The 23,245-nt window shown below is 45.1% G+C and overlaps 1 protein-coding gene across 7 annotated transcripts in view; it reads left to right on the top strand.

Moving 5' to 3' along the window:
* The window catches only part of mical3a (microtubule associated monooxygenase, calponin and LIM domain containing 3a), a 51,065-nt gene that overhangs the window by 8,581 nt on the left and 19,239 nt on the right, over positions 1 to 23,245 (top strand). For 6 of the 7 annotated variants that reach the window (XM_076171090.1, XM_076171098.1, XM_076171105.1 and 3 more), the window contains exons 2-21: positions 4,143 to 4,549; positions 4,646 to 4,853; positions 4,943 to 5,059; positions 5,167 to 5,268; positions 5,952 to 6,107; positions 6,626 to 6,726; positions 8,039 to 8,296; positions 8,402 to 8,517; positions 8,958 to 9,084; positions 9,282 to 9,375; positions 10,072 to 10,219; positions 10,940 to 11,136; positions 11,300 to 11,418; positions 11,534 to 11,596; positions 11,731 to 11,907; positions 18,418 to 18,604; positions 19,070 to 19,161; positions 19,345 to 19,438; positions 21,826 to 22,021; positions 22,146 to 22,435. In XM_076171090.1, the coding sequence (XP_076027205.1) occupies positions 4,271 to 4,549; positions 4,646 to 4,853; positions 4,943 to 5,059; positions 5,167 to 5,268; positions 5,952 to 6,107; positions 6,626 to 6,726; positions 8,039 to 8,296; positions 8,402 to 8,517; positions 8,958 to 9,084; positions 9,282 to 9,375; positions 10,072 to 10,219; positions 10,940 to 11,136; positions 11,300 to 11,418; positions 11,534 to 11,596; positions 11,731 to 11,907; positions 18,418 to 18,604; positions 19,070 to 19,161; positions 19,345 to 19,438; positions 21,826 to 22,021; positions 22,146 to 22,435 (3,121 nt within the window). In that variant the 5' untranslated portion in view covers positions 4,143 to 4,270. Of the gene's footprint in view, positions 1 to 4,142; positions 4,550 to 4,645; positions 4,854 to 4,942; positions 5,060 to 5,166; positions 5,269 to 5,951; positions 6,108 to 6,625; positions 6,727 to 8,038; positions 8,297 to 8,401; positions 8,518 to 8,957; positions 9,085 to 9,281; positions 9,376 to 10,071; positions 10,220 to 10,939; positions 11,137 to 11,299; positions 11,419 to 11,533; positions 11,597 to 11,730; positions 11,908 to 18,417; positions 18,605 to 19,069; positions 19,162 to 19,344; positions 19,439 to 21,825; positions 22,022 to 22,145; positions 22,436 to 22,813; positions 22,907 to 23,245 lie in introns of all 7 variants that reach the window. The other variant, XM_076171138.1, reaches the window with a different exon arrangement.

Consider the following 23,245-nt stretch of genomic DNA (forward strand, 5'->3'; position numbering starts at 1 on the left):
GCTTTAAATGTGTGTCTAGCAGGTACATTCAGATGGGATTTAGAACACATGTCGCATTTTATCCTGGTATTAATGCCTTCTGCCATAATGATTGAATAATGCTCGAATGTGTCCCTTTAGGATCTATTTATAGAGTCCTGGATCGACCACACCTGCTGCTTCTTTGCTCTGTAATTAGCGTTGCAGTCATACTGTCATGTCGGCCTTTCCAACAATTATCATAATGAGTGCGGGGGGGTAAATGTTAAGGTGATCATTAACTGTCAAGAGTAAATACAATACAGCTGTCGTCCAAAGTCAAACGAGGAGAGGCATGACACTGTGAAATCCAGCTTTGGTTACACATTTTGGAAGTGAGATGGACCAAGCCCTCCACATGTTCAACCAATATTTTGAAGATACCCCCACCCATAGCTCACGTTGCCTCCTGCACTCCCTGCTGCTCTCTCCCACTGATGGATTAAAGGAGGAGGCAGTTAGAGATGTTGTTTTCATCTCTAGGGAGTCCTCAGAACATCAGTCACCCAAAAGCTGGAGACAGAGGGAGGACAAACTGCTATTTAGAGATCCAAATGCACAAACGCAGGCTTACAGTCGGCCCAGTGAGGCATTCTGCTCTTGCTGCTAAGCGCTTTACATGGCTTGTTTACCTCTGACCTTCGATGTTTTTGGCTCCACACCAAACTCCCCTGGTTTCCTTTACACTGATCTGCTTCTTCTGATAGTGACTAGGAATAATAGTTTTTGACATTTTTCTGAATCGTTTTGTCATTGTTGGCTCATTTCCAGGTCCTGGAAGACAAAATCAGACAATATAGACAAATTGTGTGGTACTTGGTGAATGTGTTTTTTGGTGGAGCAATTAATTCACTAATCTGTGGATTTACAATAAAAGTAACAATCATTATTTATTTATTTCAAACAGACATGCGAAACATTGCTGGATCCTCCACATCTCACATCTTAGCATTATTAGATCTATTTGACATTCTTATAAATGAAATCCTGTTAATTGTGTGTGTTTTGTACAGTAAACAATCAATTCATTGATTACATCAGCAGATGGATAAATCCATAATGGATACAGCTGTTAACGTGTGCACATCAAATCAGTGCCCTCCAACATGTAGCCTCTCTGCCCCATGTATCTATTTTTAGATTGGAGGATGATGTAATACACTCATGAAAAATCGAAGGCACACTATGTGTACTGTGTGTGTGTGTGTGTGTGTGTGTGTGTGTGTGTGTGTGTGTGTGTGTGTGTGTGTGTGTGCGCGCACTGGCGTGATCGGGGAGTAAGGAGGGGGGGGGTAAATGTAAGGGGTTGCATGCATGTGTGCAATTCTCGTGAAAGTGTGAAAACCAACAGCTCATCCAGATGTCAGCAGATTCTGATGGTGTGCTGAGCAAAATGTATCTTTGTTTTATCCACTTAAAACGGATTTGTTGGGATTTTATCACTGACAGAAGTGAACTTTTACCCTCTGGGTTTGTTACGATCAAAAAGTTGACATGCATGTGAAGATACTGACTGTGCCAGATGGTTGTCAGACGATACCAGGTTTGGTGAATGTCGGCCTGAATGCCTGGTGAATCATCGCGCCATGTCAAGCAAAACAAAGATATCAAGCATGTAGAAACATGTGATTAACTTCTTATCTGTCTGCTCTGATTTGTCACAGCAGCAATCAGATTTTTGACACTCATCACAATTCTCACACACGGTTGTTAACGATCTGTGACATCCCAAAATAAGAGTCTGTAGGAGCTTTGACAGAAATGCATGATGCAACACTTCCTGTTGAGCCGACATATGAGTCTCTGCAGGAGGTAATTATGTTTATGGCCGTTGTAACGCATTGCATGTCACAGACGACCCACCTGTCCTGCTGCGTCTTTTGGCAACTTCCACACACATACCTGTGACACAGCCTGTCAGTCAGTGGTTGTGATCTCCCCCCCCCCCCCCCCCCCCCCCCCCCACCATTCAAAGACCTCAAAGTGTCTGAAGGATTTAATGCTGGCCTCCACTGTGATGTGCAAAGCAGTGATACTGTCTACACATTTGCATTCCTTGGCCCTTGATGTGTCCTGCTTGCTCTTACAGTTTGGTGAATGTCCCAGGTGTGTCTCTTCCGCGTCTGAGGGTAGTAACTGAAGCTATCTCTCTCAAATATAATTCCCTTTCACTATGATGTATTTAATGACCGTTTTGAAGCTGTGTTTCATGGTTCCTACCCTCTTTCCAGCCCCACAGTGTGTATTCTTTGAGTGGTTTCGCCAGGCTTTGAATACAGAGGTTGAGGTGCCTGTTTTCACACAGATTTCTTCTTCTCTGCCTCGTAAAACCTTCTAAAGTATGCAGATGATTTGTGATCTCATTCCTTCCTATTGTGTTGTTAAGCTGAAAACAATCAGTCGGATCCAAAAGGGGTGTTTGTGTTTATTGATGGTGAAGTCAGAGCTTTTGATTCAGTGATCAGACCACCATACAGCGTCTAACTCACATTATTTAAGTTGGTAGTCAAGGCAACGGCTAGAGGAAAGGGTGTAGCCGGTTATCTAAGTGGTTGTGTTGGAAGAAGCCCTTTTATGTGCTGGCACTGCACTTTCTGATGGACTCAGGCCGAGCCAAAGACCAGCCTGCTGTTTCCACTGCAGTGAGGAGTTGGCACGGTGTGAAAAGGAGGCCGGCCGACCTCTGTACCTGCTTCTCTTTCATCATGTGGGCCGACTGGGACTTGCACTCCATTGGTTTCCATGAACCAACTTTGCAACCTGGAGAGCGGCGCGCTGAGACCAGTTCACTTCACACTTCTTTGATGTGTGTGTGTGTTTGTGTTCCACAGGATGTCATTAACGACAGACAAAGTCCCGTATGTTTGTGACTAAGCAGAGTGAAGCTTTTCCTCATCAGTGACCTCCTGAGTCCTGAGAGCAGAGACACAAACTTATAATCACTTTTTCATAAATATATCTCACTAATGTCCATTTTAAACAGAAACCTCTCCTGGAAATGAAACTCTGACATAACAAATGAGTTCTCTACGCAGATCATTTTATGCCTTTTCTTTTTTGAAGTTAGTGTTACCGAGGGAAACCTCAGTAAAAAAAGATCCTGTTTGCTGAGCCATTGTGAACTTCTAACAAAAGCAAGGCAGGTTTCTGCACCACTGCCCCAAGGGATTTAACGCAGAGACGTCATTTACTCTCTTTATTTGGCAAATAGACAGGCTTGGACAAGGTTTTGTCGGGCCTCATCACCACTTACAGCATAGCGAACCTATTTCCTCCTCTTCTTCACTGGCTTTAATGTTGATAAAAGCTGACATTTTAAAGGGGGCGCATGCTGCTCAAATCAAGCCGTGTTGGAGAGCATTTGCGCATTCCAGTCATGTCAGCTGAGCCACGGATGCCAAAAAGAATGATCTCTTCCCTGTGGGGCAGAGCACACAAAGCTACAGTGCTGCAAGTCTTAGCAGGTAAAACAACAGCAAAAGTAAACTCTGGTCCATATTTGTTGAGGTAATAACAAGCCAGGAGGCCTGTTGGGCTGAGGGAATATCCTAAAATTGCAGGTAGGTTTGGTTTGGCAGGCTGAAATAGTTGCTCTATGACCGCACAATGTTCTTGAATTACTAGAATTGTGTTCATGGTGCCATAGGAAGAATTGGCTGAATTTCCTGTGTCTGGATCCAGGAGTCGGTGTGTGTGTGTGTGTGTGGAGTGTGAGATATACACTTGTGCCTCCTTTGTGTTTCCTGTTTTGGCTGTGTGGTACAGTGCCCTTCCTGTGTCCGGCAGCATTCCTGGAGAGGTCGTTTGAGGTTATGTCACTGTAGAGGAATGGCGGGCCCTCAGTGGGAATGGCTCCTTTGATTGGTTGGGTGATGAGTCATGGAGGTTCTCAAAAGCGAGCACTAAAAGAAGCAACCGACCAGGGGCAATCTCCGTGCGGTTCTTTGCATCCGTCAGAGCCTCTAATCAAAATTCCTGTTTACATTGGACGGGACAGTGTTGATATCATTCTGGGGATTGAAAAGCTGTAATCTTGTATGTTTGCTTTTCTGCATATGGTACAATTTCATCCAGTGCTTAACTTTGAAACTAAAAGCTGTAATCCTTCTCATTCTCCATGGCAGGATGAGGATGCCTGAGGCTGGCAGTTAGAGCCCTCCGCCACAGAGGCTGTTCCAGGGCTGAGGCTGGACCCAGAGACCCCTGCCTGTGGGGGGTGAAGGGCCCTCACAGCCCTGCGTGAGTCTGGATCATGGGGGATGGAGGCGCTTGTGCAGCCGGAGGCGACGGAGTCAACCATTCCCATGTCAAGTTTGACAAATTTGTCCAGGCCAGCACCTTTAAGGGAACACTCAAGGCCTTCCAAGAGCTGTGTGAGCACCTGGAGGTCCAGCCCAATGACTCCAGGATCTTCTACCACAAGCTCAAGTCCAAACTGAACTACTGGAAGGCCAAAGCGCTCTGGGCCAAATTGGACAAGCGAGCCAGCCAAAAGGAATACAAGAAGGGCCGTGCCTGTGCCAACTCAAAGGCAGGCCACCATCATTAGAGACATTGGTTTTCTCCTTTACTTTCCACGCATATTGTTAACATTTCATCTGTATCTCTCTTTGTCTGTTGCCTTTAGTGTCTGATCATCGGTGCGGGGCCATGTGGTCTACGCACAGCCATCGAGCTCGCTTTCCTGGGGGCCAAAGTGGTGCTGCTGGAGAAGAGAGATGCCTTCTCCAGGAACAACGTGCTGCACCTCTGGCCCTTCACCATCCAGGACCTCAGGGGCCTCGGGGCCAAGAAGTTCTACGGAAAGTTCTGCGCCGGGGCAATCGATCATATCAGTGAGTAGACCGGACACATTTGAGCCTAATTAGGCTGAATACTTGTGTTTTGTTTCTGGGTTGTAATCCTCTTACTCTGTGTCTTCTAGGTATTCGTCAGCTTCAGTTAATGCTGCTCAAAATGGCTCTCCTCGTGGGTATTGAAATCCACGTCAACGTCGAGTTCAAGGGTCTGATTGAGCCCCCAGAAGACCAAGACACTGACAGTGAGTCACACCAGGGCCAGACGAGTACAAGGAAATGGAACGGAAAGCTTCCTCGCTCGCCTTGCTGATGCATTTCTGTCTGATTACACACGCTGCTGTTTTCTCAGGGATCGGCTGGAGGGCTGAGGTCCACCCAAGGACACACCCTGTCAGTGAGCTGGAGTTTGATGTCATCATCGGAGCAGACGGGAGGAGGAACACACTGCCAGGCAAGTACACATGCATTAACTTAGCTTAGATGTGTTTCTTTACAAGTCGTTCTTGGAGGTCACTTAGAGGAATTATGATCTCACTCCCAGCTGTAATTGGTTGCCTCATCGCACTCTATTCCTTACAAATGAACGAGTGTTTGCGCACATCTGCCTTTGTGTACGCTCGTGTGCATGTGCGTGTAAGCTTCATTTCATTTCAGAGAAACGAGCGCTCCCTAAGCAGAGCTGAGCAGGAACTGTTGAATTGGCTGTCTGTTTCCTGTATGAGTGTTTGGGCCTCGCAGGCAGCTACACTGGCATAGAGAACCCCTGTGGAGTTAGAGTGCCGTGACCTCTCTCTGTTCTCTAATCACTGCTCCATGAAAGAGGGGAAGCAGCAAACTCCCACTGGGATGGCTATGAACTACGTTTGCGCAGCTTGAAAAAGTAGAAAGCTGTTTAGATTGCCAAAGTACATCTGGTTGCATTCATGATGGGTGCATATGCTGCGTTTGATATGTTGTAAAAGTAAATATGAGCCGACACATTAAAAGTGGTACAAAATTCAGTTTTTGTGCTTGTTTACGCTTGAGAAGGCTTTTGGATTTGTTGTAGCAGAGTTCACCATCTGTGTAACGATCCATGCGCTCCAACTCCCCTAACCTAGAGGTCACATCCCATCTGCCTTCCTCCCCCTGTAGGGTTTCGACGTAAGGAGTTCCGGGGCAAACTGGCCATCGCCATCACGGCTAATTTCATCAACAGGAACACTTCGGCAGAGGCCAAGGTGGAAGAGATCAGCGGGGTGGCGTTCATCTTCAACCAAAAGTTCTTTCAAGACCTCCGGGAAGCAACAGGTTGGTCACATCTCCTACAGGCTGCGTTGTGAGGGGATCACGATGAAGCCTTTGGTAGACGATTGGAAACCGTCGTCCTAGAAAACAGTACGAGATGTCCACTGATGGCCAACTGCTGCTTGTCATAGAGCTACAAACTGGATTTTGCTCAATTTGAACACAGATTACCGCTAATGCCAATCTCGCAAGGTGTGACATGCAATGAACTTGCTTGTTCTGCACATTTATCAGGATGGATCCAGAAACGTACAGGGATGTATCGTTAAAGTAATAGTTAACAATAGATCCTCCCCCAATTAAAATGCTTTACATGAGGTTTGATGCCAAGTCTGCCACAGTTTATTGCTGACATGACAATGTCCTCAGGGCTTTGGTTTGGTGCTCTGGGTCGTGTAATTGCGGCTTGTCCTCTAATGATGGCATTTATTCGCGGGCTGCTCAGAGACGGCCAGGCCATAGATACAGAGAGAAGGACTTGTGGTTTGAGATGGTAACAATGCGTCTTTGACTTTTTTTAGGTATTGACCTGGAAAACATCGTCTACTACAAGGATGACACGCACTACTTTGTGATGACTGCCAAAAAACAGAGCCTGTTGGAGAAAGGAGTCATTCTGCACGTGAGTGATCAAAGCCCCGAGCTCTTGTTGTTCTGTGTATGTTTGAGTGACAATTGTAGGATCTGTCTCTCCTGTCTCTGTCTCTTTCTGTCCTTCAGTGTATGATTTCATCTGTTTTTGGTCTCATGGTCTAAACCAGCCGACAGCTTTCAGGAACAAACTGCTAACTGAAGCAAACTAACTGAGACTTTGTGCTTAGTATACACGCCGTGGTTTCCTCTGTCGGTTTCTTTCCACAGGAAACTGGAAAGACCTTTACATGTCTGTCTTCATGTGCAAAGATTAACTTAAGTCTGCTGTAATCGTGTGAAGGATTTTGGAAGGCAAATCTTAAATCTGCCTTAAATGTTTTGCTGACAATCCTCTTGCTTTTGGCCGTCAGGGTTGGCACATAAATGACATTGTGCCACAGATATAAATAAGCTGCGAGCTGATGACATTAATGAGGTTACACTGTTTTGGCTGGCGCTGAAATGTGTTGCCAGAGGTGTTTTGGAGTCGGCAGGTAGGAGCTACTCCAGCGCTGCCTGCTGGGTAACTTCTGGAAGTTTCCCTTTAATACAGCATTCTGGACAGATCCTTTTATAGCCATGTAAATGAGTCTGTGCTGCTCCTGGGGGAAAAAGGAAGAGGGAGGGGTGGAAAGGTTGGTGAGGACACAGTTCCTTAGACAGCCAGCGCCCGTCCAACTTCCACCACACTCCGCTTCCACTCCCCCCACCACCACCAGCCTGGCACTGGACAGGCTGCGGATCAGGCTGCCAGGGAGCTTGAAGATGGAGGAATGCGCTACTGAGCTCCCGCTATGAAAACGTGCCGTGCTGTCAGTGATTTCATGTCTAAAATGAGACAAACTTCATAATCCTTTAGTTTACAATACCTCCTTCTTTATTCTCTCAATGAGCTTTAATCATTGCCTATTTAGTTTTTCTCATACACTTTAATTATTGTCAATTATCATGTCTCTGTGTCGCAATACATTCCTCACAAGTTATTTCTCAATGTCACTTAATTACTGAGCTTTAAACTGCACCCACTGAAAGAATAAACACTGGCGAAATAAATTCTCAGATGAAAGAGTGTGTTAATAACATAACACACATTGTGTTTATGCATATATCTCCTCCTTTGCCTTTTATCTCTCGTGCTCTGCATCTTTATATCCCAAGAAAGTCTTTCAAAATGTCCTTGATCACACATAACAGCATGAAACAAGGCAACAATGTTTGGTAACTGCGAAAGATAGCTCGCCTTCCTCGCTTTCGCAGAAATGCCACTTCTGATCTCATCTCGTTCTTCATCTGTACCGCAGGACTACGCCGACACCGAGATGCTGCTGTCCAGGGCGAACGTGGACCAGGTCGCCCTGCTGTCTTACGCCAGCGAGGCTGCGGATTTCTCCACAAACCACCAGCTGCCTACCCTGGACTTTGCAATCAACCACTACGGCCAGCCCGACGTCGCCATGTTCGACTTCACCTGCATGTACGCCTCAGAGAACGCCGCCATGGTCCGCCAGTGCAATGGCCACAAGCTGCTAGTGGCGCTGGTGGGCGACAGCCTGTTGGAGGTGAGTGAGGGAGACGCCATGACACTATGCTGTGTGACTGAATGAGAAGTTGCAGTGCTCATTGGTTTTAATATTCTTGATGGATCCGTCTCTTGTTGTCTGCAGCCGTTCTGGCCCATGGGCACTGGCATCGCACGAGGTTTCCTAGCAGCCATGGACTCGGGCTGGATGGTGAGGAGCTGGGCTCAGGGAAAAACTCCTCTGGAGGTGCTGGCAGAGAGGTGAGGGAGTGGAAACGCTGATGCACACACACACACACACACAGAGAAGACTCCCTGTACTTCTTACTTGCACGTATTTAAACACTCCCCCATATACACACCACGCCACTTTCTCTCTCTCTTGATACACACCCTTTTATCTTAAGTGCTTTACTGGGAAATGTGCCTGTTTGTGAGCTCAGGCGTCAGTCCCAACTTCAGCTCGTACTAATGGGATAAGAGGCTCTCGTAAGAAGTCAATGGAATGTGAATCCTCTGTTCTAAACTAACCCTCATTTACCCTTCCATAATAATGCTATCATGCTTCTTCCTCTGTTCCCATGGTTACCATTCTACTCCCCTCAGAATTGGATATTTCCTTTATATCTTTCTCCACTGCAAACAAGCTTCCTGTTTGTGTGGAATATGTTACAATTTGTTTCATTTTCCCTTCTCTTTAGGGAGAGTATATATCGACTGCTACCACAGACCACACCGGAGAATGTCAGTAAGAACTTCAGTCATTACAGCGTGGATCCAACCACACGTTACCCCAACGTCAGCCTTAACTACCTCAGGCCCAGTCAGGTGTGTATGAGAACCTGCAAGTCACGTCTATCATCTACGGGTTATAATTACATATATTAGCAGCTCAAATAATGTAATGAAGGTGATGTCGTGTTGTAATTAGTAATAAGAACTCCTAATGCGGCAATTTTGAATACTACTTTTTATTTTAGCCAGTTTGAAATCTGATCTAAGTCATAACGACGTGTCTGTTGCAGGTGCGGCATCTCGTCGACACGGGAGAGCCGAAGGAAATGCGCATTGAAATCGAGAATGTGATCAACGCATCCACGCCGAAGTTGGCGAGGAACGGTGTGTTAAGTTTCCATATCCCATTTACTCTGACAAAAGCTCACTGTTAAGCTGTTTAAGTAGCCCGGAGACTATTTATCACTGTAGGATTTTACCCCGGTTCACCATTGCTGAAATGTAATAACAAACTATTTTCACTCTAGAAAATTACCTGCTTGACAAGCAGTTACAAGGTAACACAAAGTCCATGCATGGTGTTGCTTTAAAAGGGATTTGTGTTAGTTTTTAACAGTGACTGAGTCTACCTGCTATGTGTGAATAAACCATATGGAAATGAATTGTGGAATGATGGAATCTGGATGTGGATGGACTGACCTGATCCCTGAATATTAATTTTGCGTGTACTAACGTGATCATCGAGTTCAGCGTCAGACGTCATTTTGAGTGGTTTCAAAGGTTTCCCGTCAGTACTGCATCTTTTCCTAACCTCTCATTTGCACTCCTTCCCTCCCTCCTCCCCCCTCTCAGTCAACATTTACATCTCACTATTCGTTATGTTATCTCATTGGCTGGTTACAACTGGTACTAACATGGATGAAGAAGCCATGGATGGGAAAAGGCTGTCAGATTGCCCCTCCCCATCCCTTCCAAGATATATCACGCTGTCGGCAATGATTTAAGTTTCTCTCTCCGTGTGTAGCTCGGGTCTCCATGCAAACTGCTGCGTTCTAACATTTTCTCTCGTCGCTGCACCAGAATCCATTGCGCGATCCAGCAAGCTGCTAAACTGGTGCCAGAGACAGACGGAGGGATACAGGAACGTGAAGGTGACGGACCTGACTATGTCGTGGAAGAGCGGTTTGGCCCTGTGTGCCCTCATCCACCGATACAGGCCAGATCTCATGTAAGTGTCAAAAATGTAGCTAAAATCTAATGGACAAATATTCCATTAGTGCCACTTTAAAGGGGTTAAACAGCTGTGGCTCATATACTGGTGGACCTGCTGTGTTTATGTGAGTTTGTTAGTTGCAAATGATGTTTACTGGCCTGTTGAGGCCTTGGTTTGGGTTGTATATCAGTGTATATGAGGTGACAGCTACCAGTCATAATGGCCTCTCAAGCGTCTCAAGGGAACTCTCAGCATAACCTCCCTCTTATTCCTCTTCTCTCTCTCTCTCACACACACACACACCAAATAAACAACGGTCTCCATCTGCTTTGCCTAATGTAGGTTGTTGCCCTCTAAGGGCTGCAGAGCAGTTTAAATTACACACATACTGTAGGTCCGGCATGACCTTTACCAAGTGGTCTTGCATTTCTTCTCTGGTGCCTCTGATTGGTCATATGGGAAAGGGAAAGATCGTGTTCACATGTGCACACACAAGCACACACACAGGACTGATGGATGAACGGCAGGTTCATGATGATGTGATGTTCTGAAGCTAATGCGTCTAATGGATCTGTTTTGTGTTGTGGAGATGTATTGATGAGCCTTTTTAAGTGGCTTTGTCAGCTGTAATGACATTTACAGTAACGCTTACCGCAACGTCCAGACATGGATCATCATTAGCATTTCTGGTTAATGACTGTCTCTCTCTCTCTCTCTGGCCTTCTTTCTTTCCAGTGACTTTACTTCTCTGGATGAGCGAGACCAGGAGAAGAACAACCAGTTGGGTTTTGACGTGGCGGAGAGGGAATTTGGCATCTCACCCTGTATGACTGGCAAAGAGATGTCTTCTGTGGTCGAGCCAGACAAACTCTCTATGGTCATGTACCTCAGTCAGTTCTATGAGATGTTTAAGGACACAGTGCCCCCTGGAGGTGAGATTGTGTCATATGCTCTGTCTTGTGTCTGTTCCTTAAGGAGGTGCTAAATAATGCAGAAAACAAAAAACTGATAGAAAATATACTTGCCTGTTTCAATCTTTCAATATGTCCTTCCTTGCTTGTAATCTTTCATTCATCTGTTCTGTGTTGTGTTAAGATAACCACAACTTGAGTCCTGAGGAGAAGGCGGCGCTGATAGCCAGCACCAAATCACCCATCTCCTTCCTTAGCAAGCTGGGTCAGAGCATTTCAATCTCCAGGAAACGTAACCCCAAGGTCAGTGCCTGAAAATGACTTAGTTCTTCATGAACCTGAATTACTCAGTTTCATTTTGTTTTGTAGTCGTTGACCTTTTGTCTGTTTTAAAATAACTCGCTTATGTCATCAACAGGATAAAAAGGAGAAGGATGTTGATGGTTTGGGGAAGAGAAGGAAAACCAGCCAGTCTGAAGATGTGAGTCGTTCTGACAGCTACGCTTCTCCTGCGTTGAGCTTGTGATTTGTTTTCGCTGTCTATCCGACCAGAAAGGACTTTTTAATTGAGCCAACAGGCTAATAAATTGGCACTGTTTTGCTCCGCTCCCTCAGGAGGAGGTATCGAGGGCCGGTCGTGACGAAAGGCCGTCGCCCTCCACTGCTCTGTCGGAGAGGAAGATGGACTCTGCCTCTGTGGGTAACCACAACAAAGTCAAGGTCATGGCCACCCAGCTGCTCGCCAAGTTTGAGGAGAACGCACCAGCCCAGCATTCAGGCCTCAAAAGACAGGTACGTGGCAAAGATGATGATGATTTGTGGTTTGTTTGTTCTCACTATAAATATTCTGATGAGCATGTAGGTTTGATTGTCTGACAGGGCCTCCAGTCTCAAGGCGGATGAACTGTAGGCCACTGTATTAATGAGCAGAGACCCAGAATGCTAATTCTGTCTCAGTCAGGCTATTGTTCTTGAGTTATTGTAGGTGGGCTTGGTGCTGACTGTGCTTGGAAGGATTGGGTGAATAGGTTTGCATAGCATCGGGCCGCTAGCTCCCGAGGACCAACAGAGCTGAGGCAGTGGGAGGGAGGAGTGGGCTATGGGAACACTAGACGCTATTGTTAAAGCAGATAGAGACAACTCCCGACTGTTGCCTTTAGAGAGCATGTTTTCTCACTGTGTGTTTTGGAAAAGCTGCCTCTGATATGATCTTTCATTATACAGTATAAAAGCTTCTGTTTGGGTTTTGCTTGGACCAACATAAGTCTGTGGAAATGGATGAATGAACGATTATGTTGAGTGAGGTTGAATGGTTTGTGGAGAAGGAGTGGAGCACTTTTAAGACCGCTGTCAAGGCTCTGTCATTCAGTCTTCATCATCTGCACCAAGCCCATTAGAAAGGATGTAAATGTCCAACCCTGCTACATTCTCTTATTCTATCACTATTCCTTCATTACTGTTCTGTGTAGCTATTCACAACACTCCTTTACCTTTTGCCTAAGCATAACGTTTATTCTCTGTTTCGATCTACACAAGATTGCATTTTTTCTACGCTCTGTCACTTTATCCAGCCATGACTCACTTCTCTCTTGTTTCTTCTCTCTCGTCATGAATCACGTCTGTGACTCATGGTGGCTTGCATGGTTTCTTGGCCTCTCACTGACAACACTCGGTCACGCACCTTTATTTGACCACAAAGGGGGAGTCATTGCCCAATCTGCACCGCCTTCTGACCCCCGCTCCAGCCCCCTTGAAAGAGCCAGTCCGTTTGGGTCATGTCCCAGCGTGGAGAAAGGTAAACAGTGTCCCCCAAGATCCTGCCGATCCCTGTTTGATTCCCCTAGACTGACCACCTCACCATCTAACCATTTGTCCCTCGAATGTGTCATAGTTTGAAAATCTGCTTTGTCCTAAACTAAACTACTCTGAGCTCTACTCATGCTCTAGATGGGCTGTAGTTGGCTTGTGTGGGACCCTTGGAGCAATTAAGTCAATCGCTCAGGTTGCTTTTTGTTTTGTTTTGTGATTAACTAAACTGTGTGTCATCAGCTACATGCTTTAAATGTAGAATCAGATGTGTGTTTGAAAGAGGAGAGAGAGAGAGGGAGAGAGTGTGTGTGACAATTCCGTGGTCTTTTCCCTCCTTGCGTCTTGGTTCAGAGACGCACTCAGCAGCAGGAGCAGCTCAGCATTCGCTTCAAAGAAATGGTCAACTGTCAGACGCTGCCCAGCAGAGGGGGGAAGGTACGGTTCACCACTAGCCTAGTTTTCCAATCCTCCCGATCAAGTACAGGGGAAAGTCCAGCCTAAATGTGTCTACCTTCTCTTTCTTGTGGTCACTTTGTAAGCCACATTTTTAAAGTTTGTATTCATTTTATATGGTATATGTATGAGGTACAGTGGAATTAAGTTAAGCCAGAGAACTACAACCGCTGTTTCAGCTTCAGTAGAATTGCAGCTATAGGCAGCTGGCCCGTCTTGTCAGCCTTCTTTTGCATTTCCCCATGTGGAAAACAACATCAGCACAATTATACGGCAACAACCAGTGCTCTGCTGATGCTTAGATTGTTGTTTTTTTTGTCTTCACTAGATTAGATTGTTTTCTCAGGCATTGATGGAGAGTGCAAAATGTTTTGCAGAAGATATAATCTCTTTCTCACTCGTGTGTATTAGTGCTAGATGAGGAAATTTGTTGTTCTGGAGTTGAGGTATAAGATACTGTGTGTGTGTGTGTGTGTGTGTGTGTGTGTGTGTGTGTGTGTGTGTGTGTGTGTGTGTGTGTGTGTGTGTGTGTGTGTGTGTGTGTGTGTGTGTGTGTGTGTGTGTGTGTGTGTGTGTGTGTGTGTGTGTGTGTGTGTGTGTGTGTGTGTGTGGCATTGCTAAACACAAGAATGCGTGAAGTGTAAAGCAAGTGAACCCTAATCAAGGCTATCTTATCTCACACTCGCATATTAACCCTGCTGGTTATTAAGTTTGTGCTGACTGATCATAAAAAGTGATGGAATTTCACCTCAGATGACAACGAGTGGGAGCATGAATCATGTTTACTCTGATCTATGGCTCAGCTTCATCTCGGGCTGGCCCCGGCTACTGTTTGGCTCTGAGTATTTGCTGGAATCTGGCTGATAAAACTATTGCTTTCTGCCAGGTGGATAGCATAACATGTAACAGAGCCACTCTGATGCTAGCTGGCTAGTGCTAATGTTACAAAGTCCCACTCACAACTTTCACCTCAGCCACTCATAGCTAGCACACTGCTTGAGAGTTGTGTGGTTGTATTTTATTTTCTTCTGGGATTTATTCTGTTAAAAAAGAGTTTGCTCCAAAAACTCAACTGTTTTACTTTTTACAACTGTACAACTCTCACTTCCTGGAACACAAATAGCCATATGGCAAAGCTAGCTAGCTTTTTTGGTCAGCACATTTTCCCAACTACTACATTATGGCAAACATTTAGTAAAATTCTTTATTGAAAATATTACATTTGTGAGTGTTTACACAACATGTAGCACATCTACATACTTCTTAGAGCATTGTGGTTTGAGATACTTGTGCTCAAAGAGAACACTCTGAATAGCAATTTTGTACCAAAATAACAACCAAGTAATTGAATACTGGAACAGTAGCGGCCAGCCCTATCGTCATCATCTTCATCATCATCATCTTCCTCATAATTTCCTGTTGACTCTTCTGCTCATGTCCGTCATCTCTCATCTCTAAAGGCCAGAAGTGGTGCGGACCAATTGTCCAGCTCAGGCCCTCGGAGCTGCCCTAAGAAAACCATTCTGCTCCCTTCCTCTGCTTCCACTTCCTCACTGTCTCTTCACTCCGAGGTGACACAGTGTACTGTCTCTGTCCATCTGTCTGTCTTTCTCTGCTAGGAACCCATGACGAGTCCTCTGAGTCTCCCCTACCCCCTTCATCCCCATATTGTTCTCTGTCAGCAGGAATCCTAATTTTGTCGGTAGTGTACCTCAGGTGTGTAGCGTAGAGTATATAGAAAGAAAAGTTGAATGTTGTTGCTATCAGTTGGTACTAGCAGTATTTAGAGAGCTCCTTGTTTTCATGCTGGGTTTGCAGGAGGAATGTGGTACCTTGTAAATGAATGAAGGCTTAGGGAATCGAGCACGATTGTGCTCCAACATAATATTCAATACCCTAACTTCTCTTTTAGCTTCATGCAAGCCAAAGTGCTAATTGTGTATTTGTGTAAATGTGTGTGTGTGTGTGTTCTAAAGCACTTGGATGAAAGTCCACCAGAAGAAAAATCTGAATTCTACCAGATGCCTCTGAATTACGGGGTAGAGTAAATCATTGTTGCATGGCAGTGTTTCCAGTTTGTCACTGCTACCTCTTCCTGTTGCATGTGATTGGCTGTTTTTTAATTACAGCCAAATATTTAAAAGATGTGTCAGATCAACAGCACAAGGCAGCATGGGACTATAATGGAGTTTCCTTGGCAGGAGTGGGAGCCACTGCATTTGAAAGATCCAGGACACATTCACATACCTGGCATACAAGAGAGGGCTGACTGTCTAATCTCTAGGTTTAAGGGAAAACGCGACAAACCACCAAAGGTGAACACTTGCATGGACATTGTGTGAGAATATAGGTTCTTTAAGATTTTGATTCGCCGTTTTGTGATCTTTTAGCAACATGATGCTGGTGCTTGCTGCAGTATGATGTCATCTGGTAGCTGGTATCTGTACGCACAGTCCAACATCCTTTCTTTTCTCCCTGGAGCCTAAGAGAAAGCCGTCACGTTTCTTTTTAGACCAGTGGTACTTGTCCCGTGGCCTGACTGAGGGCGCCGACTCGCCTCTCTCCTCTCCCGAATCTTCCAGAAAGGTTCGGATTTGGTGCTGTGAACTCCTTAACACACAATTTGCTGCCTTGCCGAGACAAGAATAGACTTTACTCTCTCTTGGCGTCCTTCATTAACTCAAAGCGTACTCAGTCCAGTTCTTGTTTAAGCCTACACATGCTTTCATGCCATTTACGCACAATGCCTTTACCAACCTTAGCCTGTTGCTTTCGTGATTTACTCACTCGGTGTGATGTCACTGTCAGGGTGCATAAATAAGGCATTGTCAACTGGAACTGTGAAAAAAATTATTGATCTTTGATCATTAACACAACTGCAAGCTATTATGTTTAATAGAAGCAAAAAAAACAAGGGTTCGCATTTTCCTTTTTGTGATCTGATGCTGTATGTTTCTGCAGGAGCCAACTAAGCCTCTGCACACCGATGACCAAATGCCCTTATATGTGCTTAGTATTCAGGAGAGGGCTGAGCAACTTGCCTCTCAGTTTGAGGGCAAGCCAGCCAGACCACAGGTGAAACACATACTCTGAATACTTGTTGAGGAAGGAATACATCAAGTGTCTGGGATTCTAGCCCTAACATGAAGACATTTAACTTTACTATACTCTCCTCTCTCCCTCCTTCTCCTGGAGCCCAAGAAAAAGCCCTCGCGCTTTTTTATGGAACAATGGCACCTGGCCCGATCTCAGAGTCCCCCCGACTCTCCCCTGTCTTCCTCTGACACTTTGAGACAGGTAGTCCCTTCACAAGGATTGCATCGTGGTGATACTAACTCACTCCACTTGCACGCTACTGGAGATTTCATAGGGATATCACTTTTTACTGTTTGTCGTAGAATATGCTCGGCTTGGCCTCTCAAAGGACTTTAAAAGATGGCTGCTGGTTGTGAAATGTAATTGGGTTCACTTGCAACATCTCTCGTGCTATGATTGTTCAGATCAATATGTGGGCGAGTAAACAGTGAGTGAGTTTTATTTGAACATAAGTCATCATCCTCTCCGCTGGGGTGTGCTTGGACTGAATTATGATCGCCACAGCTATTTTACCAAGGGTGCGTTTCAGTTAGAAAAGCAGCCTGGAAGAAAAGGCAAAAAGCTTGTCGATTTCATGTTGACGAGCACAGTTTCAACTTTAGGAGTAGATACTTTGTAATGTCAAGGGATATAAGTTCCCTGCAGACTCTAATTTTCCCTCCCGCCACTCGAATTCATGCCGCTCTGGCCTGAAAATTCTCATTCTTTTGTCCAGGAAGAGTGTTTGTGCTCACATTTACCTTGCACTCATGCAAATCTAACTGTGCCGATTATATGCATACTGAGGGAAAACGTGGTGGTTCTAAAGACACATTCAGGAAATAAAAAGCTTTCAGGGTTTTGCAACTTTTCTTGTTCAACACACTCACCACTATATTTCATAATGTAAGGGTTCAGTGCAGTTCTCCCCACCATTTTGCGTACTTGCGGTGAACTCATTAGTGCTTGTGTTTGTTTTTCTGCTTGTGGGATACAAATGTGTGTATGGTTGCTGTCATGGGTGCGACTGTGAACACATGCATCACACTTAATTTGATAATACAAAACCTCAGTAGCACTCAGCAGCTGTTATAACTCACAGTTGATTGCTTGTGATCTTTGTCCCAAACCAAACTTGCTTTTTGTTGGCCACTAATTGTTCCACCGTATTCCTGGAGGATTTGATTGAATTGCATAAATGGCTGAAGTGATGATGTCCGCTTTGTTTTAGTTTTCACTGTCATGCCTTTAGATACTATCTGGGTGGTGATTCTGGCAAAACATCCAAATCAACCAGGCATGGAAACACGGCTCTGTTTAGTGTGTGTGCGTGTGTTTGTGTGGGGATTTCCTATCGTTGTTCTCCCCTCTAATCAGTGTATTCTCTGTTTCTCAGTACTTATGCTTACATGTTATTCTTTCCTCTTCATCTGCTGTTTCCTTATTTCTTCTTCCACGTGTTGTTTTTCCCTTAACACTGTTGATAGCGCTGTGTAAGGATGTACACAGGGGGAGTTAACTCTTTGACTGAGCAGATAGCCAGTCAGCTTCAATCTAAAGAAGACCTCAAACCCCAACTTGAAAAGAGGGAATCGGTAAGCATCCTGTTCCAGAGGATAGAAGGCATGCAGCTGCATTAATCTGCATCTCACTTACCAGAGAGTGTTGTTGTTCTCCAGTGATGTGTTGTTGAACCAGTGATTTGTGAGTTTTCACAGTTTGACTCTGATCCATCTCCCTTAGCTGATGAGTTTTCACGTCCTTGATTACTGACTTGTTGTGGTGTTGCTATAGATTAGCACCAATCTACGTACAGTACATCTACAGGGGCCTGGTATGAGCTTGTACTGTAATACTTTCCACTAAGTAAAGTCCAGGTCCTCCTCTCCTCTCTTCTCCTCTCCTCCCCTCCCCTCCCCTCTTCTCTCCCCTCCGATTCATTGCATTGTGTTTGTACTTTCGCAGGGCTCTCTCCGAAAAGAGTTCCCCGTCAACATTGGGGGCAGCGACGTTTGCTTCTTCTGTCGAAAGCGTGTGTACGTCATGGAGAGGCTGAGCGCAGAGGGGAAGTTCTTCCATCGCAGCTGCTTCAAGTGCGACTACTGCAACACCACACTACGACTCTCCTCCTACGCCTTCGATGTGGAGGATGGTATGATATGATCATCAGCTTATTATGGTTCCCTAATCCTCATCATTTCCTGCAAACATGCTGGCCACACTGCTGCATGTATTAGATCAAGTAGAATGCAGTGTTAAGGGAATTTTTTGGTGATATTAGAATGTGTCACATTGCCCCAGAGCCGAGTGCAGTCTCATGATTTTTTTCCTCATTGGGAGTTTCTATTGTGCTGAAAGACAAGAAACAGATTGTTCAATGAGACAGAGTTTTTGATTCTATGAGACCAGTGAGCCGTGGGACTAGAACCCACAGTGGCTCTGAGCTGCAAAGGAAAGAAGCAGCACTATTTTTTCCCATTCTGAACTGTATGGACAGATAGACCTTTTGATAAAGCTTTTGGACTCTGCCAGGTGATATGAAATTGTACTAGTTGCATTGTAGGATGTATGTGCATTCACATTTTCATCAATTGTTCTCTTGCCTTTATCCCTGCAGGGAAATTCTACTGCAAGCCCCACTACTGTTACCGTTCGTCAGGCAATGCTCAGAGAAAGAGGCCTGCTCCATCCCCTGCTCCAACAGCTAAGGTACCTGCTTTCAGTTACTGTGGAAATGATGAACTGGCAATCCAGGTATACCCTACAAATTTCAGTCCTGACGGAAGCGTGTTTAAGTGCAGTATTCTGTCCCCTGGCCTGTCTGTGTAAATAGACTAGCAGGTGGACTAGAGAGTGTGTTGTGGTTGACATCATCCGTCTCTAATGTTGCAGGTGACCAAGGTGCCCCAAATCCCCGTGGCGACCGTGGATGCCCCTGGAAGGGCAATGGCAGCTGCATCCCCCTCAGCTGAGCAAGGGCCATCAGGTACCCCCATTTCCTCTCTTGCTGTGGCGGCTGCTTCCCGCCGCCTGGCCTCAGGTGTGGGAGTCTCGCTGCGTACCCTCCGCCGCACCCTCTCCTGGACCTGCCACCATGTGGCACACAATCCCCTAGACTCTCCTTTCTTGTGTACCTACTGCATCTACCTAGTCTGCTGTTTCAGCATCAATGTCCTGCTCAACCTCTTCTAGCATGACTCTCTTGTCCCTTTTTCCTTTTCTTTCCTTGCGCCTTTTTGCCAACTAATGTCCGTTGGGTTTTGATTATAAACTTAGCAGACGCTTTCTCCTCTGATTGTATCGACTCACTGAGCTTGCAGAGTGTTCATGTAAATCTCCTGTAAACATTCATTTGAGTGTGTGATTTATCTCTTATCTCTCTTGAAGATGCAGCATTCGTTCTGTTAGAGCTTTTGGCAGCTGAGAGGATGATTTGCAATTGGCAATTAAGCAACTCCCCTTTTTTTGCCGCCATTTTAGAATTGAATGGTGCATCTTTGATTTTTTTTTCTTGGCTTGGAAATTAAAAATAGGGAAAAGTTTGGAGCTTATTTCAGTCTGGACAGCCCTCCAGATAGTAATATTGATAATAAACATTTTCACAGAGCTTCCTAATTTGTATTTATGAGACGCACCAGTGCAGGTTTCTTATTTTCCTATTTTAAAATTGGCATACGGCAACATTCATAGTTTTTTATTTATTTTAAGGAATGACTTTTGCCTGTCAGTATTTTAATGAAAGGGCCAAGCTTCCTGCTGTGATTGTAGCCTCCAGTGGCCTTTGAGTTCAGTCTTTTAGCTCTAGCTCTTCCTGTGTGATGTTCTTGCTTTGTGTCTCTTTCTGTAAGCGATTTTTTGCACCTACGGTATCCCTCTTACCGAAACTCCCCATATTGTGATCAAGTGCCTGTATCAGTGCTTTGAATGGTTCCTTTGTGAGCTTTACCTTTCCCCCCTCCAATCAGAGCAGCTTAAAACTGAGAGCAACCCTAGTGCTTGAATTAGTGCCTGTGATTGGTTCCTTTTGTGATAGTATACTCTCCTCTGTCAAACTTTCCTGGCTGCCCTCTCCTGCATCCCTCAACCCCTCACCCCACTCACTCCGCTGCTAAGACCGACCTGTGTTTATTCAGTGTACTTCATGTTTGCTGCGTTATTTGGCTCCACCACATAGCAAAGTTAATTTAGTTACAGCAGTAAGACTTTTGGAAGCTGTGGTGAATATACTGCTAAGAGACTTTAGCATATAAAGTGTAGTCCTGCTGCCTTATGTGGCAAGTGTGTGCATTTTAAGATAACTATGTGTTGGTGTGAACATATCTAACATTAGTTCTCGATTTAAGACAGCATTTGGGCTTTCAGTGCTAAATATGTTTGATATTGATAAGTATTGATTTTACAATAAATAGACGTTCTTCATTGGATGTCGGTGTACATCGAATTATCTGTTTGAAGAGCACATGTCATTCTGCCTGCATGATGTCCATCATGTGTTTGACCCTCATCTGCACAAGTTAACATAATCCACAGTGTCAAAACTCACATATTCACTGTCTTCATTAGTGGGCTTTACATGAGGCCATTGCTTACAGCATTGCCAGTCATTTTGTCCTAGTCGGAGAGCAATTTAATCTCAACATTAGTCAGTGGAAAGACTGAAGGTGAAGCGTGGATGGAATGGGCAGAATGTGTCACATTATGCGTCTGACCCATTCCACTCTGACGTAGACATAAAAAACAAATTTCTATAAGGAATACAGTTTTAAGATTTGCTTCTCAGGATGGGAAAAAGGCAAGGCACCAACCTTGTACCAAAAGCGTAAAGTGTTAAATATATTTGTTTTTAATATTTGCTGTAGGGAAAATTATCTATTTAATGCAATAAATACAGTTTTAGATCTTAATTGGTGTGTTTTTGTCAGTTTTTTGTCAGTCTCATTTCTCTAATGGGACTAAATGAAAACAAGCATTTATCAACAAAATCGTGAGTTTCCCGAGTTGGATAACAGTGAATCTACAGCAATGTGTGATGGATTTGATGCTGTGTGGATTATTACATAAACATTGTCAAAATTCATTTATATCCATCATTTTAGTATTTGATGGTAGATATGTTTGTTTTGTCAGTTTTATCTCCACATTGAGGCGTTAGAAGCCATAGTGCTCTTTCAGGCAGACCTGCATGACTCCCTATGCTCTCCTTCCGAGTTTCACACCTACTGTACCTGATTCACAGTTGCCTTTTTCTCTTTGTACTCTCTTTCCTCCACCCTGGGTGCTCTGCCTTCTCACTTCCATCCTGGTGTGACCAACTTCCACTTCATCTTCTCTCCAACCTGGGCTCGCCATCTCCAATTGCTTTGTCAACCCCAGTACCAGAGGTCAACGGGCTGCAGGAGCCCAGTCTACCAAAGCGACTTCGGGGAACTCCAGAACGTATCGAGCTGGAGAACTACCGTCTATCCCTGCAGAAGGAGGAGGAGCTGGAGGAGGTGCCAGAGGAGACGCTGGCAGAACACAACCTCAGCAGTGTGCTAGATAAGGCCGCGGATGCTGACCTGGGTTCCAGGTAAGCGTAAAAAACTCTGAAATAGGGATTCTGGGGTAAAAGGAAGAGCAATGTTGACAAATAACTTTCATGCAATTTGTGGATTCTGACGCTTTTCCGCTGACTCTTCTTCTGATGTCAACAGTAGCTCAGAGTCGGACATGGAGGAGGAGGATGAACAAGAGGAGCAGGAACAGGAGGAGCACAACCAGGAGGAGGCGGAGCAGCAACCTCCAGACCCGTCAGACCTCGGTGGGTTTCCCTGGAAGGAGGCGGTGGAGCTCCACGCCAAACTGAGGGGCGACGAGGAGAGCGAGGCTGTGGTTGACACGGTCAGCAGGGATGGTGAAGTCGATGAAGAGGACGACGAGGATGAAGAAGAAGACGAAGATGAAGAAGAGGATGAGGATGAAGAGGAGGATGAGTCGAGCGATGGTACATTTGTTTTTATCTCTTGTTTATAGCACATGTTTGGTGTCACATGCATTTGTACTTTTCCCTTTGTATTTGTTTACATCCTGTCCCGATCATTTATTCTGTTGAGACAATCCAGAACTCCACCTCCTTTTTTTGTAAGCAGATTTCTGTGTAGTGTCACTGTCTCAAACATTGCTCTCCTCATCCTCTGCTTGTTTCCTCCTTCTCTCGTCTCCTCTTCTTGTCATTGCCTTCTTCCGTTCCCTCATCTCCACTGTGTGCGTGCGTGCGTGCTTGTTGTGTGTGTGTTTGTGTGTGTGTGTGTGTGTGTCCCATGTCTGTGTTTGTTTTTATCTTTGTGGGTTTTTCGGGGCCTCTGTCTCCCCCTGCCGGCAGAGGGGGAGTATTGCCCCTGGGACAGGGAGCTCCAGACCGGCCTTTGGCTGGAGCAGTACCTCACAGATGAAGAGGATGTTGGTACATTTAAAGGTAGCAGCAGCAGCACGGCTTGTGGATGCGTTTGCAGTATCTCTGATATATGAGCCTGGTTTGGGTTTTTTCCCCAATGAATTCTCCAATAAGAGTGTGGCTTTCTTTTGTGTTTGTTATTTTCAGGTTGTGGTTGTGTGTTTTGTGTGCCCTCTAAGAGTTACATTTTTATTGTTCATTTGAACTTACTGTCTAACACCTCCTTTTGTTTTTGTTTGTTACAATATGTTCATCTAAAACACTAATCTGATGAATGTCATCGATATGTTTTCCCCTTAGGTGATGCAGTTATGGTTTGGTAGTGAGTCCCAAAGTAGTTTTGTTTGTCAGACTTTGATA

This window comes from Genypterus blacodes, unplaced genomic scaffold (genome assembly GCF_046128005.1).
Source record: "Genypterus blacodes isolate CSIRO-AG114 ecotype Tasmania unplaced genomic scaffold, CSIRO-AGI_Gbla_v1 ptg000015l_1, whole genome shotgun sequence".
NCBI classification, from domain to species: Eukaryota; Metazoa; Chordata; class Actinopteri; order Ophidiiformes; family Ophidiidae; genus Genypterus; species Genypterus blacodes.